This window comes from Gigantopelta aegis, chromosome 10 (assembly GCF_016097555.1).
Source record: "Gigantopelta aegis isolate Gae_Host chromosome 10, Gae_host_genome, whole genome shotgun sequence".
Classification (NCBI taxonomy): Eukaryota; Metazoa; Mollusca; class Gastropoda; order Neomphalida; family Peltospiridae; genus Gigantopelta; species Gigantopelta aegis.
Genome location: NC_054708.1, coordinates 76711432 through 76730397, shown reverse-complemented (window position 1 = coordinate 76730397; position 18966 = coordinate 76711432). Strand labels below are relative to the sequence as shown.

Genomic DNA, 18966 nt, shown 5'->3' with positions numbered 1-18966 from the left:
CTGGGGAAGCCTTCTACATTTTGCCATTAACAGGTAGGAATCTTCTGTGTATTTTCCCACAGGTAGGACAGAGAGAACAGACAGCTTTTTTTTTTTCTTCTTTCTTTTTTCTTAGAATGTCTTTTAATATACCAGTTAACTTTAGAGTTTTTTGGATGGATGTTAATGTAAACTTTGTTTTGTTTAATGCCACCACTACTGGAAATATTCATTCTGATAGGTATATTCATGTAGTCTTCAGACAAAATCCACTTAATTTTTCATTTATCATAAGGGGATCTTTTATATGCCTTATTCCAGTCAGAACAGCACATAATACTGCCTTTGATATACCATATATATATGAAGAGTTCAGGCGCAAAACGCGATATAAACCATTTTCTTTCTTTTTTTAGTTAAAGCCATTATTGTATGTCAGTAAGGGCTAATCGTAGGCCTGCTGATTTGCCGCAAAACGTGATTGATCCTTATGAAATTGTATTGGGTAAATCCCGTTTTTTATTAAAACACGATATACGCCAATTAAAAAAAATCACTTTTACTGAAAATGAAAAAAATGTATATATCGCGTTTTGCACCTAAACTCTTCATATATAATATACAGTGAAACCTGGCTAAACCAGATCATACCAGGGACCTAAACTCTTCATATATAATATACAGTGAAACCTGGCTAAACCAGATCATACCAGGGACCTAAACTCTTCATATATAATATACAGTGAAACCTGGCTAAACCAGATCATACCAGGGACCTAAACTCTTCATATATAATATACAGTGAAACCTGGCTAAACCAGATCATACCAGGGACCTAAACTCTTCATATATAATATACAGTGAAACCTGGCTAAACCAGATCATACCAGGGACCTAAACTCTTCATATATAATATACAGTGAAACCTGGCTAAACCAGATCATACCAGGGACCTAAACTCTTCATATATAATATACAGTGAAACCTGTCTAAACCAGATCATACCAGGGACCTAATATTTGTCTCATTTAGACAGGATCCGGTGTTTAGAGGGTTGAATTTTAGAATTAAAAACATTTGCCATGTGACCAGTTTTGACAGGATTGTGGATTATTCAGGATCTGGTTTAGACAGGTTTCATTGTATACAGAAACAAATATATTGGTTTAAACAGGTTTAATTGTATAGAGAAACAAATATATTGATTGTACACATGTAAATAGACTTGATGAACTGGCATATAAAGATCGCTACAAGTCCCTGTGGCTTACGTCTAGTACATCTGAGTAATAAAACCTATAAAAGGTTTGATATGTAAACCATTATATTGATAAATATGTTCGAGATCACATGTTCTATTTGTTGGGAATGTTGGAAGAAAAATGAAATGAAATTATTATAGAGAAAAATTAATATTGATCTATATAAAACAAACACTAGGATGACCAAAGGAAATGCATCGACTATACAGATAATCATATTTTTAAAGGGACATACTCTAGTTTCAACCCGTGGAAATTAACACTAAGTTTAGTTAATTTACAAACCTAAAACACATTTGGATAAATTTACAATTGAGTGAAACATGAGTCTGTTGACTAAAACTCGACTCCATAACTGTTACTTCTCAGAGGCACATGTGTTTTTAAAAATATGAGAAATGCATTTTGTGATATTAAAAACACCAGGATGACCAAAGACACTTCAAATGTACGGAATGGTAATCTAAACCATAAAATCTAAGTAAAGTATGATTTCAGTTACCAAAAATGGCCATAGTAGTAAAACATATACCTTAGTGTTTAAAAACTAGGGTATGTCCCTTTAAGTCAGAAAATATAAGAACTTTGTAATTTTGATAATATATACAGTGAAACTCCTCTAAACCAGACACCCTCGGGGCCAAGTAAAATGTCCTGTTTTAAGAGGTATCTGGTTTAGAGAGGTTAAGTTCTGTACTGATTTTTAAAAAAGGACCGTGAGAAATTACTGGTTTTGTGGGAATTCTGGTTTACAGAGGGTCCGGTTTTGAGAGGTTTTACTGAACATGCCAGCTAAAAACATGTTACATCGAGAATACTACATAAGTGGCCATTAGATACCATTTACATGATATCAAATTGTGTTAAAGTGTGTCTAAAGAGCAAAGGTGAGTTGGATACATTTTTAAACAAGTTGTAAAATAAATTATATCTAATGGATACAAATGTAGTATTCTGTTTCTTACATATATCCTAAAAAACAGATTTTAGGCAAATTTAAATGTCTTTTTCAGCAAAAAAATATTTACAGCCCATAGCGCTTGTACCTAATTTATGTATCACAGACAAATAGATTTCAAATTAACTTATACATCACAATGTAGTCAATTTAGACCCTGCTTTTCTTGACTATATGGTATGGCATTGGTGACCTGATCATCACCTTGGAGCAGCCATGTCTTTAACTTGTTATCACACATATATGTGTTAAAATGTATGTGTTATAATTTTATATTTTTTTTAAATGGTGTTCTCACCAATGGGTATATATAAGAAAATTAATGACCACAAACTCAGGGAAGAATAACCAGAGTTTGGAAAGCAATGAGGTGTTTTAAACAAACATGGTCTCCTTTCTTTTTAATTAAAAAGATTGTGACAGCTAGAAATTCAAAACATTTCAGTCAAAACTGTCAGACACTAAATCAACGAGCAACTGTTACCATAAGGTAAATATTAATTTACAATCGTGATGAAAATCAAACAAACACCTGACATTTTATTATGTTTATCATGCTAGAATCAGAAAAGCCGTGAGAGTCATCTGTTAAATAATGCATACTTTTATCTACATACAGCCAGGTAACATATGTATTAATCAATATTTCATTAAAACTTCAGTAAATCTACACAGTGACAAATCTGACAGCTCCTTTAATAGGGAAAGGTTATTAACTGAACGTTTTGGTAATATTAATATCCAAGTCAAATACTGTAGGAATAAAAAAAGATATATATATATATATAAATATATATATATATTTATATTGCAAAATAAAATGCTAGATTTCTCATGCTGTGTAATTATTATAATCAAATATTAATGAATTAATGTATGCCTAAGTGATGTAATTAATCATATTCTCTATAACTTTCTGTCTGTGTCTCTCTACATGTATGTCTATGTTGCTCTCTGTCTCTCGCTCTCTGTCTCTCTCTCTGTTCTGTCTCTCTGTTCTGTCTCTGTGTGTGTCTCTCTTTCCCTCCCTCCCTCTCTTTCTCTCACTCCCTCCCTCTCTTTCTCTCACTCCCTCCCTCTCTTTCTCTCTCTCCTTTCTTCCCCCTCTCCCCTCTCGCTGTCTCTCTCTCCATCTCTCTCTCTCTCTCTCTCTCTCTCTCTCTCTCTCTCTCTCTCTCTCTCTCTCTCTCTCTCTCTCTCTCTCTCTCTACCAAGTGTTATAATAACACTTTGTCAGACAGCAAACTGCCATAGTTTAAAATGTGATAACGTGCCACTGAACAAATTCACTCTAACTATAAACCTTTACAATTTCAAAATTCAAATCCAAATATAACACAGACTGTATGTTTTATTAATGTAAATTATACATACAGTTTCCACTGGTATAATTAATAATGCTTGTATATTCATTAAATAATTACTAACAATATATACAGTTTCATGAATAAACAGATCTCGAACTGAATCTTTTACACAAATGTACAGTCAGTGGTAACACTTTAACAAACAAATCTACATTGCAGATAGGATGGACGTGTAACAACTGGTCCCGTGTTTGAATTCCATCAAGGCGGCCATCTTGTAATGACTGTATAATCACAAGGGGAATGTCCTCTCAGGGTGTAACATGGATATAAATAACAGATGGGTGGGTTTTCTTTAGATTAACAATTTAATTTCTCTATTGTTGTCTTGATAATCACACCAGCTCTTGAATTACAAAACAGCCTCAAAATGCTGATGACTGCATAAATATAATCTGGAACTTAGTAAAGGTTTATATAATGTTGAAGGAAACTATATATAATGGCATCAAAGGCCTTAACGTTGATAGATTTTGGGATTGAATTCTAGTAAACTAGTTAGTATTATTATTTATTACATACCTATTCAATCTTACTATAGTGATAAAGACATTTTGAAACCATGTGATAAATTTATTTAGCAGAACTTTTAAATGGAGAATTCCCTTTTTCTTTTTACTGCAGTTAGCACCTTTTATTTACTGATGTCATATATGATTTACAAATGACGTCACATCATATTTGAAACATTACACAAGGCTATCACAGAGTATGATTTCTAAAGTTGAGTAAATCCATGAAAGGAGTTTTGAACATAGATTTAACAAAGTGTTGTCATGACATTAAATTAAAACCGTTTTTGTAAAACCTAAAAGAAGGTATGTAATAAATACAGAACTTCACATACGTTGTGTTTGCTTCCTATTTATTGCACTTGTTTATTTTGCAAAAGAACATAGTCTTGTGGTGTATATTCTTGCACAAAATAAACTTGTGCAATAAATAGGAAGTGAAAACAACGTATGTGAAGTTCTGTATATTTATTTTCCTGCCCTCTTTCCTTTCTCTCCTCTGAATTCCACCTCATTTCTACCTGCTCTATAGCAGCTCCTCTTTAAAATTGTTTTCCTGTTCACCTCCACATCCAAATCCTTGTCTCTCCTACTGCAATCATTTTTCATCAACTTTATCACCGGCCTCAGTGGAGCAGTTAAGCATTGGACTACAGGCTGGTACGTACAGGGTTTGCAGCCCGGTACCAGCTCCAATCTAGAGCGAGTTCTTAAGGACTCAATGTGTAGGTGTAAGGCCACTACACCCTCTTCTCTCTCACTAACCACTAACCACCAACTACTAACCCACTGTCCTGGACAGAAAGCCCAGATAGCTGAGGTGTGTGCTCAGGACAGCGTGCTTGAACCGTAATTGAATATAAAAGAAAGAAATGTTTTATTTAACGACGCACTCAACACATTTTATTTACGGTTATATGGCATCACACATATGGTTAAGAACCACACATATTTTGAGAGGAAACCTGCTGTCGCCACTACATGGGCTACTCTTCCGATTAGCAGAAAGGGATCTTTTATTTGCGCTTCCCACAGGCAGGATAGCACAAACCATGGCCTTTGTTGAACCAGTTATGGATCACTGGTCCGTGCAAGTGGTTTACACCTACCCATTGAGCCTTGCGGAGCACTCACTCAGGGTTTGGAGTCGGTATCTGGATTAAAAATCCCATGCCTCGACTGGGATCCGAACCCAGTACCTACCAGCCTGTAGACCGATGGCCTACCACAACGCCACCGAGGCCGGTCTTAATTGAATATATGCACGAAAATAAGTTGAAATGAAAAAAATTAAATGAAATCAACTTTATCTGTGGACTTACATGTACATCTTGTACTGTCACGTCACATAGTGTTCAGTGCTTATTTCTGACACCAGTAACCACCTCCTACAATCCCCTACTATACCGGTGCTTATTAATTAACGTTCATTCATGTATTCTTATTTTCGTGTTTGTATCCAATTAAGGTTCAAGCATGCTGTCCAGTCAGTACATGTAGTTAGTGAGCGAGAAGTTGGTGTAGTGAGTCACTAAACCTGCTCTGGGTGGCAGCCGGTACTGGGGTGCGAACCCATTACCTGTATACTAGCCTTATATGTCTGATATGGCTTATCACCTATCATACACTACTGAGGCGGGTCAAATTAATGTTGTGGATCAGCTACATATGTAGCTCAGCTTTGACAAATTGTTTTTTTAGCAACAGATGGTATAATGAAGGAAGTCAAATGGGTGCAGTAGGGAAGCCGTGAGTTGGTTGGGAGAAATATATAAACTATAGTCCGTCCCATTTTTCACAAAAATGTTTTTTGTAAATAATTTCAATTTTGTTTGACATAAGAAGAAAAGTAAAAGTGTTTGGGAAATATAAAAAAAACCCTCTATTTTTGTGTTCAATTTAGAAAACAAATTGGCTGAAAAATAAATAACTTGTTGTAAATTCCATAGTATAAAAAAGACGTTCACTGTGGGAAGGACATAGTTTGACTGGGTGTCGTTAAACATCCATTCATTCATTCTGTGGGGGCGAGACGTAGCCTAATGGTAAAGCGCTCGCTTGATGTGTGGTCAGTTTGGGATCGATCCCTGTCAGTGGGCCCACTGGGCTATTTCTCGCTCTATCCAGTGCACCACGACTGGTACAACAAAGGCTGTGGTATGTGCTATCCTGTCTATGGGATGGTGCATATAAAAGATCCTTTGCTGCTAATCGAAAAGAGTAGCCCATGAAGTGGTGACAGTGCATTTCCTCTCAATATCTGTATGGTCCTTAACCATATGTCCGACGCCATATAACCGTAAAATAAAATGTGTTGAGTGCGTCGTTAAATAAACCATTTCCTTTCCTTTCATTCATTCTGTGGGAAGGACTATACATGTACACGTAGGTCTTAGTGTGATAATGTTTGTGTTCATTCATGACATACCGGCCTCGGTGGCATCGTGGTTAGGCCATCGGTCTACAGGCTGGTAGGTACTGGGTTCAGATCCCAGTTGAGGCATGGGTTTTTTTAATCCAGATACCAACTCCAAACCCTGAGTGAGTGCTCTGCAAGGCTCAATGGGTAGGTGTAAACCACTTGCACCGACCAGTGATCCATAACTGGTTCAACAAAGGCCATGGTTTGTGCTATCCTGCCTGTGGGAAGCGCAAATAAAAGGTCCCTTGCTGCTAATCAGAAAGAGTAGCCCATGTAGTGGCGACAGCGGGTTTTCTCTCAAAATCTGTGTGGTCCGTAACCATATGTCTGATGCCATATAACCACAAATAAAATGTGTTGAGTGCGTCGTTAAATAAAACATTTCTTTCTTTCTTTCATTCATGACATATTATAAAGTTACATGTGGTAACTATAATAGAAATATGAAAATCGACACCCCTAGCTGACAACTAATTGTGTGCCATACATTAACCCTGGTCCTGCATGTATGGGTCCAGGAAAGTGTGCTGATAACCTTTATTTACTGTAATCTATAACGCACAAATACCTGACAGAGAATTGAAATAATCTGATTCTGAAATGTCATGGTTGCCTGCATCATTATGTGAACTGACTGATGTGCTGTAAAGCAAATATGTCAACATGTAGCCAGTTATTCATCAAAGGAATGTAGCAAATTACTTCTACCCCAGATAATGGAACATCAATAATATTACACAGCACTCAGTCTCTTAAAGCTGCCATATCTTTTATTTAAAGAAAATCTCAGCACATTACAGTTATACTGCAATGGGCAAATGGTTAAGAACCACACAGATATTGTGAAAAACAAACTACTGCCACTAAGCGATGGGCTACTCTTTTCAATTAGCAGTGGGATCTTTTATAATATGCACCATCCCACAGACAAGATAGTACATGCATACCACAGCCTTTAATTGTCAACCAGCAATGGAGCAGAGTGGTTTACACCATTTTTATACATGTATCAACATAAACAAAAACAAAAACAAAAAATAGGAGAAAAAAAAATAGCTGAGGTAATAAATAGAATAACAGTACCAGTTGCTATCAAAGTTATGTCCCCTATGAAATAAGTTTCATTTGTCACTTACTAAAGCTTGTGACAAGTGAAAATGATTCACTAGGGACATACATTTAATAATAACTGGTAACTCATTTATTATCTTCAATTTATCCTGCAACAACTGTTTGTATGGACTGATTATATAGTGACCATTTAAAGCAATGTCGTAAACCACTGCTAGTAGGATATCGCTTGTCACAAACGTTTACTTGTTTGCATTCACTAGATATTCAGTTGCATATTCTTCATTAATTTCAATTGAAATAAAGTTTTGTTTTGTGGTACATATAATAAACTATATATTTATTTAGGAATTCTAACTTTAAAACATATTTTTGGACCTGACAAATATTAAAAGTCACAAATTTTGTACGTTTACTTGTTTACTCAGTGAAACCTGTCTGAACCGGATCATTCTGGGGACCTCATTTATCTGATTTAGACAGGATCTGTTGTTTAAGAGGGTAGCATTTCAGAACTGAAAAAATTTGAGACTAAACTTAGCCAATTTTGACAGAATTCACTGTATAAACATAGGTTGAGCATTTTGAAAGTAAGAAATAAAAATCATTTCCCCACTCTTTTTATCGATAAAACAAAAACAGGTTACTGATTCAGGTTATTTATCAGTGTTATCCTGATCACGACAAATTGACAATTCTGATCCCCAAAGCTCAGGCAGTTCCCCATGCTTACCTTCACAGGATAAAACTGATAACCTCACAGTACCCCATGCTTACCTTCACCAGATAAAGGCAATAACCTACATCATTAAGTTGCTATTCTATATGTACGTGACTTGAATTAATGACTACGTCTAAATGATGTTGAAGAATGGCATGCCACAGGAAGAAAAATAATCTGCATGATTTACTCTGAATGGTTATATAATGAATATATTCTCAAGAGTGAAACTATAAGTTTACTGGTATACAGATCCCATACAATCTCTGTGCCACAGAGTGTCGTATATAGACTCACGCGAGAGATCATTTTATACTATCATAAAATGAATATTGGCCAAGATCGTCAGTCATAAATGTGAATTTATCAAGAAGAAAAAACTTAATTTTTTTTTCTTTTCTAAAACAGTAGCATGCTGTCAGTGTTAGTGTTAAGAAATTCCTAAATGAATGGGGCCAGTACCTACTGGATTGGATAACATATTAATGTGCCTACATCTAATTAAGGTTCAAGCACGTCTCTCCCAGGCACAATCTCTGACTTTTCCAGTGACTGGGTCCAGGACAACAGAAGGTGTGTGTGTTTGGGGGCGTGTACCTACTAGTATCATTCGATTCTTGCGGGTTGCAAATAGATCACGATGAGACAAGACGTGTGTCCATGCTCTCTTGAGTTACCCCCCCACCTGGGGGGACTGATGGTCTCTTATGGAGCTTTGCTAGAGTACCGGATTACGTACACCGGGTCACGGGCAACCGTGACCTTGGTGTACGGAGACCCGGTACCACCGAAGAAAGGAAGGTGGAGGAAGAGGAGACGTGCGCCAGGGAAGGCTCAGGGGGAGACAAAACCGGCGGCTAAACCGCCGGCAGCGGCTCCTTCTGCTTCGCCACCCATCGCCGCCCCCCGTAAGAAGACTGGACTAGAAGAGGCACCAGCCCCGGACATCCCGTCTTCTACGATGGAACCAGTTGGATCAACTCCACAGGCCATGACTTCAGCTCCTCCGGTTGTGCCGCCGATTATACAGGCGGCACCCGTTGAGGCGCAGGCCCAAAAATTGGCTATTGTGAAACGGAAGGCAACCACTCCCCCGAGTGGCCAACCAGACAAGCCAAGCCAACCGTTTCAACCGCCGAAACCCCACGAGCCACAAACCCAACAGTGGACTCTGCAGGCGGGTAAACTACAACAGCGGTATGCCAACCTCATCCGGATGAACATAGAGGACGTCACCAAACTATACATGTCCCCTAGATCAAAAACCTGGGTCAAGCTTCCAAGGAGCCCGGAAGGAGAGTTCGCCATCAGCAGATCCCTTCTGAGTGATAAAGAGGAGGTGTGTATACTGACCATACGCCAAGCCGGAATATACCACCAGGGAATGCTGCTGAAAGAAATGGACAACCCGACAATACATCGCATCGTGAAGACGATATCGGGGGCCAACTACCGTCCATTGGTCAGGCAATTAGCAGTCAGCCCATACCGGCAATTCTTCACGGATATTGACTCCTCCAACTTCATCGGCTCACCCTAGATGCCAACCTTTGCTAGGACAGGTAACAACCTCCTTTTTGGGCTAGTTGGACTTTAAAAATTTTCGACCGAGTCTCAAAATTCTTATGTTTATTTTTTTTATAAATAGTCCAACGCATTTTACTTTGGCGCCCGTTCAATTGCTCAAATCACCTTAAAACCGTTTCGGCCGAGCAGTCAAACTTACTTTTGGGTTTAAACTCTTAGTCCGGACATGATGTTAGGCGCAGTTACTCTCCGTAGACTTAGGTAAATTACAGGCTTCACCGAGGAATTGAAATTCAGCCAATCAGAACACGGCTCCCACTCGGTGTTACTTCAAGTTTGCGAAGTGTCTGCTATTCGGTCCGCGCTCGCGTTGACTTCACTAAATGGCTTTTTTCCAAAATCTGCCCACTTCAAACTTACCTCCCCCCCCCCCTGCTCCGGAGTTGGTCACTGGCGAAGTCAGAGGCCAAATCCGTAGTGGGCGTGCCTGAACCTCTGTGGATAGGGGCACGTTAATATAATTCCAGAATCCTACTAGTATGTGACCCATAAGCTATCAGCCTTATATAGCCACTGTTAATGTTTGTTTTGTTTCTCAACACAACTATATACATGTGTACTATAGAGCATATTGTCAAACATTTGGAAAATCTGACATGTCATCTTCAGAGGAATTAAACCCACTATATTTTTACATTAGCAGCATGAAAGGGATATTTTTATGAGTGTCCTCATAGACAGGATAACACATACAAATGACCTTCATGGATATACAAGTTGTGTCACACAGGTTGGGATGGGAAAAAAGCAATTGGACAATATAAGTCCTCCAAAGCACCTCAAGCATGAGCTCTACAACCTGAGCTACATGTAGATCCTCCCCACCCCCACCCCCCACCCCCACCCTCCACACCCAATAACCACTGAGGCCAGATATGAAAGTGTAAAGTTATTATAGGCATGGTCAATAAAAGGAAGGAAATGGTTTATTTAACGACGCACTCAACACATTTTATTTACGGTTATCTGGCATCAGATATATGGTTAAATACAAGACAGATATTGAGAGAGGAAATCCGCTGTCACCACTTCATGGTCTACTCTTTTCAATTAGCAGCAAGGGACCTTTTATATGCACCATCCCACAGACAGGATAGCTCATACCATAGTCTTTGATATACCAGTCGTGGTGCACTGGCTGGAACTAGTGGTCAATAAAAGATTCATTCCTCTGACATAACCAGAAAACAATTTATTGGTGACCAGCCATGCCGCAGCTGTAGACCACAGCTCTATGAAACCTCTCAAAGGAGAGCATAGACTACGTTAATCAGATTTTCTTCCTCGCGCAATCAATAGGTGGACAATGTGAAACCAAACGTATTTGACTCGACACGAATCTCCATATGGGATTGTTGCAATAACACATTCACAATTGTAAAGCAATCTCTTTTTGCGTGTGTGACTAAGCTGCTTGCTAGAATTGTACGACAAATTATAATTAAACATCATGTAATAATACAACTTTGAGCTTTCTGAATTCACTTCTGAAATAATTAATCCTTTACAAACAATGTTTTGATGTAACTTAACAGTATCAAATATTCATATGCTTCAATATGCATATTAATGTTTTCAGTGTTGAAAACCATTAACATCCTCAAGTTGCATCTCTGCACAATTAAGAGTCTAAAGGTTGTTTTTACAAAGTTATGATTGCATGATCCCATGAAAGATCACTGTCAACTTAAGGGTTTCATCCTATAAAACTGTCACTCCCTAGGACAATACAATTTTTTTTTAACGACACCTCTAGAGAAAATTGATTTTATAATCATTGGCTATTAGATGTCAAACATTTAACATTTGATCATTCTGATGTATACAGTCTTAGAAGAAATTAATTACACTTTTCCATTAGCAGCAATTGAGGGATCGTTATATGCACTTTTCCATGACAGGATAGCACATACAATGGTTTTTGATATATACCATGAAACCCCCCCCCCCCCCATCTAATCAGAGAATTGGTCCACCAAGTGGGTTTGATCCTATGACCAAAGGACTTCAGGTGAGCATTGTACTGACTGAGCTAGATCGCGCCCTATCAGTGTATGTATGTGTAGGATCAAAGATTACCCTGACCCTCTTCATCTGTTCACTGTCACTGCTTTGCTGTTACTACCTCTAGCTTTCAAAACATATTTATCACAATGGTCTAGTAGATTTGTTTAAAAAACTGATTGAGTGACAGATTCATTTTTTTTTTAATAAAACCCACTCAAAAACCCACCCACACTGTCATTTATTATTTAGTGCTAATCCATTGCTGTTCAATAGCAGAATTAAATTTAGATTTTACAGAATACTGATCAAGCATGAAACAAAAATAGAAAAACACCCTTTATATACTGATTTCCAATGAATAATTCAATATTTAAAGGTCAGAGAAATCAATGTAGACATAAAACCAAAACTGGTCTATTACGGCAGGTGGTGGAGTAAAATCTAAGTCAGTCCGGATAGAACCAGTGTGAACCAGGGTCCCATGCCGTGGCTAATGGTTTTTAAGTTCGGGCTAGTGAGAAACGCAAAACCACTTGCCCGCTGGGCTAATGTTTTCCACCCCACTCCTTATCGCTCAATCGTGGGTGTTTTGGGGTTTATTTTCTTTATCTCTCGGCTGAAATTTCGTTTAATAAATTTGATTGTGACGTTTGTCACCGGCCTCGGTGGCGTAGTGGTTAAGCCATCGGACTACAGGCTGGTAGGTACAGGTTCGCAGCCCGGTACCGGCTCCAACCTAGTTCATCAAGATAAACGTCTCCGGCACGATATTTATTATTGTGATGTTTATTGCTGTGCCGTAACGTTTATCCATTGGATCGAATTTTCCATCTGCAATCACGATTTAATAAAATCAGGCATATGTGCTTTATTTAAGAGCCTCAACACGTACAACAACATATTTTAATAAATTTTAGACAAAAATATTAAGTACAATACCTTTGGTAACCTTTCCAGGATTAGATGTTTGAAGATGACACATTTAAACATTTGAAAGCTATTTTTATCCTGGCACATCGAAAATGTGGTATGAAAATTTTGCGGAACGAGAATTATTCGTATCAAGCATTTTACGTACACCCAGTAAAAAGAAATATTGCGCAACTGAAGGGAATTGATTATTAAATTTATTTATTTTGTTATTTTTGTTTCTACATATGTGCTTTGTGTGGGTTGCATTATATGCATTGTTAATAATATTATCACATTAAAGTTTTGGGGTGTATTATTCTTTTTTATTATTATTAAAAAAATAATGATTGTTAGTACAGGTCATACTTATTTTAAGGCCTTCATTTATTTACTTTTTCCAAAATTATTATTTCCTTTAGTAATTGTTTTTAAATATTATCATTACAGGCCATTGCTTACATGTGTTTCAAAGATTTTTTTCTTTTTTTCTCTCTTCTTTTTTGTTTTAATTTCATTTCTTTTTTTTAGCTATAATTACTGGTCATTAGTTATTTTAGGAGTTTTATTCAGTTAAATTTAATTGTTATTATTAATTTATTATCAATTAATTGATTTTTAAACAATATTATTCATTAATTAAGTTTATTTATTTATTATTATAAAACGTGATATTCCATTAAATATCGTGGAATAAACTCGTGAACCCGAGACGAAAATATAATAAAAATAATCCGATTCCACCAACAGTTTTCAATCACATTTTAAATATGCTCACAATGGCCGGCGGGAATATTCGAGATTTTGTTCGTAACTGAAAATTGGATTAATGCAGGATTACTATTTGGACAAACTGTCTATTTATGCGTAAAACGTGACTCTGGAAGTTTTCTTTATACAGTAAGTGTTTATAATTATTGGTACATCTCATATTTCGCCATGAAATAATTAATTCCATGGTTGTATCGATTCCGCCTGAAATCTGGGCGGAAACTGCACGCTTGTTTTTGCTGTTCAAGTTGTAAACATCGGGTCCAATAAATGTCAAAATGTTAAAAAACGGACGTAGATGTTTACCTTGGTGAACTAGCTCCAACCCAGAGCGAGTTTTTAAGGGCTCAATGGGTAGGTGTAAGGCCACTACACCCTCTTCTCTCTCACTAACTACTAACCAACTAACAATTAACCTACTGTCCTGGACAGACAGCCCAGATAGCTGAGGTGTGTGCCAAGGACAGCGTGCTTGAACCTTAATTGGATATAAGCACGAAAATAAGTTGAAATGAAATGTGACGTTTGTCATCGAATAATATCAACAATGCAATCAGTATATAATAATAACCCACTTGAACTAGGTCTGCAAACTGCAGTAACATGCTATCTCTACATCGCCAGTTACAGCATGCATTGTTTACTTTTCCCTTTCAAGTTTCTGGCACAGGAAATAAGTCTAATGACATGCGTGTTTTGATTGGTTGGACATGTCACGTGGTAGTTAATCTCGCACATATGTTTTAGGCTAAGAACTTGGAAATCACCAATCACGACGACAGGTTAATCTCAATCAAGTAAACCCCAGTCATGCTTTGAATTTCAGTGTTTGTTTTATTTACCTATTGTTTTCTAATTTAACACTTCGCTGACAACAATTTACTTTAATGGTAACCGCACATGCAATGACTCTGCTTGGCCTATTAACGTGTAGCAGTCTGGATAATGCGTCACAGCTGCCGATACAAGATGATACCTTTTTTGTTCATCAATTAACAACTGATTAGATGTCGCCGTTATATTCTTTTGATATCGGTCTGACACAGGATAATGCCCTGTATTTGAGCAATTGACATCACCGTTCCTGGCGATATAAATAGTAGGGCCCTAACTGTAGGGGTTGATTTGCCCGAATAGCAACCATTTCCCCCACTGTTTTGCCCGGGTCGTACGCCCATGCCTACCAAATACACTGAACCATCTATTACTGTGTATCACACTGTCATACCCTCATTTAAATTTAATTATTTTGATAGTGGTTTTAGATAGCAACCATGAGTTTTCTCAATTATTTTGTCCCCGGGGGGAGAGCAAAAGCGAAAACGGAACAATGACGATGGATCACACTTGACAAAAAAACAAATGTACAACATGACCAAAAACTTAGTTACAACATGATTTAAGTGTTTGTTTTATTTTACTGTTATACTCATAAATGTGTAATGTTACAAAAATTATATAAAAATCCAGTTATAATTGATCAGGAATTTGGGCTAGTGCTTTATCTTGGTGGGCTAGTCGTTTTCACAAACCCACTAGCCCTGTGGCTAGTGACTTTTCAAAATATTTGTCATACTCTGATGACTGTATCTGTGGTTATACTAATATAATTCTATTTTGAAAAATTCTTAATTTAATAAGCAGTATTAATATGATGAGATGATATTTACAGGTAGAGTTATATAAATACATGTATTTGTTTTGTTATTAATATGAACCAGTGTCCCATGACTAGTATACCAAAGGCTGTGGTATGGGCTGTCCTGTCTGTGGGAAAGTGCATATAAAATATCCCTTGCTACTAATGGAAAAAAAATGTAGTGGGTTTCCTCTCTAAGACTACATGTTATAGTTACCAAATGTTTGACATTAATAAATCAATGTGCTCTAGTGTAGTCATTAAAGAAAATAAGGTGTTTACCATATGTCATAGGATTGAATCCCCTATGTACTAATTTTCCCAAATATTGTCTTTTTCCCGTCCCAGTCAGTGCCACATGTATATCAAAAGTATATTTACATGCAGGTGGGGAGTGCATGTAAAAGATCCCTTGCTGCTAACGGAAAAATGTAGCAAATTTCCTCTGAATTAAGACTGCATGTCAGATGTATCAAATGTTTAACAACCAACAGCTGATGATTAATTAATCAGTATTTACTAATAGTGTCATTAAAAAAACTTTAACTTTTAGGACAGGGGTCTTGATTAATGATGAAATCGGCATGGATAAATTTGTGTAACATCAGTCTATTTTGGTTCCATGTTTGATCATATTAAAGTTTAGGCTTGCTCTTTGGGGGCACTGAAAACAGAATCAGAACCCAGGAACTTTTCAAATAAAAAATTTTTATTTTTATTTTCTGAGGTTACTGCCTCCGTTGCACAATCACTAGGCACAGCCATGGAATATTAAATAGATCAAAGAATTCACAACCACTAGGCACGACCATCAAATATTAAATAGATTAAAGAATTCACAACCACTAGGCGTGACCATCAAATATTAAATAGATCAAAGAATTCACAACCACTATAGGCACAGCCATCAAATATTAAATAGATCAAAGAATTCACAACCACTAGGCACATCCATGGAATATTAAATAGACAAAGAATTCACAACTACTAGGCACAGCCATCAAATATTAAATAGATCAAAGAATTCATAACCACTAGGCACAGCCATCAAATATTAAATAGATAAAAAAATTCACAACCACTAGGCACGACCATCAAATATTAAATAGATCAAAGAATTCACAATCACTAGGCACGACCATCAAATATTAAACAGATCAAAGAATTCACAACCAATAGGCACAACCATGGAATATTAAATAGATCAAAGAATTCAAAACCACTAGGCACAGCCATCAAATATTAAATAGATCAAAGAATTCACAACCGCTAGGCATGACCATCAAATATTAAATAGATCAAAGAATTCACAACCACTAGGCATGACCATCAAATATTTAATACATGTAGATCAAAGAATTCACCACTAGGCATGGCCATCAAATATTAAATAGATCAAAGAATTCACAACCACTAGGCACAGCCATGGAATATTAAATAGATCAAAGAAATCACAACCACTATAGGCACAGCCATGGAATATTAAATAGATAAGAATTCATAACCACTAGGCACAGCCATGGAATATTAAATAGATCAAAGAATTCACAACCGCTAGGCACAGCCATGGAATATTAAGTTAATCAAAGAATTCACAACCACTAGGCACAGCCATGGAATATTAAATAGATCAAAGAATTCACAACCACTAGGCACATCCATGGAATATTAAATAGATCAAAGAATTCATAACCACTGATAAGTTAATATAATAATAATATAACAAATATTTGACAAATCCCCATATCCATGTACAATTATTATTATTTTATTTTTTTACATGTACAAATTAAAGCATGCTAATAAGAAAATTAATATTTAAGGGAATTATTAAAACTGTCATTTCAACATACTAGATTAATATTCATTATAAAGCTCAAACAAAATGTATAGCTAGGTCAACTTTATAATTATTAGAAACACAACTCATATTTGATAAACTTAACAAGTTGTCAGTCTCTTTAACATATGTAGAGATAATCAAATAGACAAATTACCCTGTATACAAGTATATGATTAAATATCATACACACACATGTATTAATAACAAAATAAATATTTTATAAAAGGTTTTTGGCAGTAGGGGTGGGTGCAGTACAGTTTGTTTTGCTTACTATAAGAGCAAACTGGTTAATTAATCATTGGTTATTGTCTTTTTCTTTTGTTTAACAACACCACCGGAGCACATTGATTAATTAATCATCGGCTATTGGATGTCAAACATTTGGTCATTCTGATTCATAGTCATCAGAGGAAACCCTGCTACATATTTCCTAATATATGGACTCTCCCACAGACAGGAAATCACATACCACGACCTTTGTCCAGTTGTCGTGCACTGGTTGGAATGAGATCAAAAACAACAATCAGACGAATGAGTCCACTGAGGTGGGTTGATCCTGTGACACAAGCACTTTAAGTGAGCACTCAACTGACTGAGTTAAATCCTGCCCACTTGGTTATTGGATGTCAAACATTTAATAATAAAGTGATATCTAAGTTGGAGAACTTGTTCCCAATCCTTTTGTATATATATATTATATGCAATAAAATATGTTAAAGTGACATTGTTTTCAGAGGAAGGGATATACAAGTAATATGTAGTTTCCCACAGACAGGACAGCACATACCATGACTTTTGACAAACAAAACAAAATAAAGATAAGGGACATACAGTGTAATAAAAAAAGGTGTTTTTTTATATTAAAAAAAATAGTATATGTTATCAAAGCATAGTAATATTGATTAAATACCCCCACCCCTTATCTGCAACAACTTGAAATGGTAACCATTTTCTCAACATATTAATATTGATTAAATACAAATAAATTAATAAAACAAATATTTATCAGACTTACCTTTACTTTCAACAACTTGAAACTGCTAAAAACTTTCTTTAAAAAAACAGAAGTTTACACCAACTGTGAAACTTTTATAATTTGAGTCCTACCTTCATCGCTGTCGTTCCTGGACAGAGACGGCACCAGACTCTGTGCTCTCTTCCTCTCTATTACGTGGGGCGGCACCCAGAACTTCTCGCTGGCGTCTGACGTCGGGGAGCTGGGCGAGGATCCCATCTTGCGCACACTGAAAAGCCATTCGGACTTGACGCTGCCCGTCCTCGCACCCCGACCACCTCTGTTTCCACCTCCACCAGACATCAAGCCACCCTTACACCCCCCAAACAATCCACCCTTTTGAAACAGACTGGCCCTGGGCCCTTTGGAGAGGAGTGGACCGGTCTGATCTGCTGTGTCCTCCTCCAGCAGAGTGCGCTCATACCAGTTGAGGCGGTAGCGCTTGGAACACAGAATGAACAGCGCGAGCAGGGCCAAGAAGAGAATGACAGCCGGAACACCGGCAAACACGGCTATTAAGTAGGCTGGTGGCCCAGTGTGGAAGGCCATGCCAGAGCTTGGTGGTTGTAGTTGAGTGGTGCGCCTCAGGAGTTGTCAGCCCTTGATTGGAAGATTTCTTTTGTTGTTGTTGTTCTTTCTTTCTTTCTTTTTCTGTTTCTGTGTTAATGGTATTTGAAATGTGTGAAGAACAAGCTGTCAGTCATGATTAACAGATTGAGCTGGTGTCACACAGGTCGCAGCTTCTTATTGTTGTTGATGTTTTGTCAATCCAACAGCTTTCAGAGCATGAATTCACCTGCAATTAATTAACAAGCATGTCAGTTATATAAACTGTGAGAACATTGGGGTATTGGATTTCATATCTATCACCTCCTGCCCCAGAATTGGTCACTGGTGAAGTCA

At 37.0% G+C, this 18966-nt stretch overlaps 1 protein-coding gene across 1 annotated transcript in view; it reads right to left on the bottom strand.

Moving 5' to 3' along the window:
* The window catches only part of LOC121383815 (synaptotagmin-5-like), an 85169-nt gene extending 66557 nt beyond the window's left edge, over nucleotides 1–18612 (bottom strand). Inside the window, exon 1 of the mRNA XM_041513914.1 lies at nucleotides 18156–18612. Coding sequence (XP_041369848.1) covers nucleotides 18156–18612 — 457 coding nt within the window. The remainder of the gene's footprint in view (nucleotides 1–18155) is intronic.
* Between the last annotated feature and the right edge of the window lie 354 nt (nucleotides 18613–18966).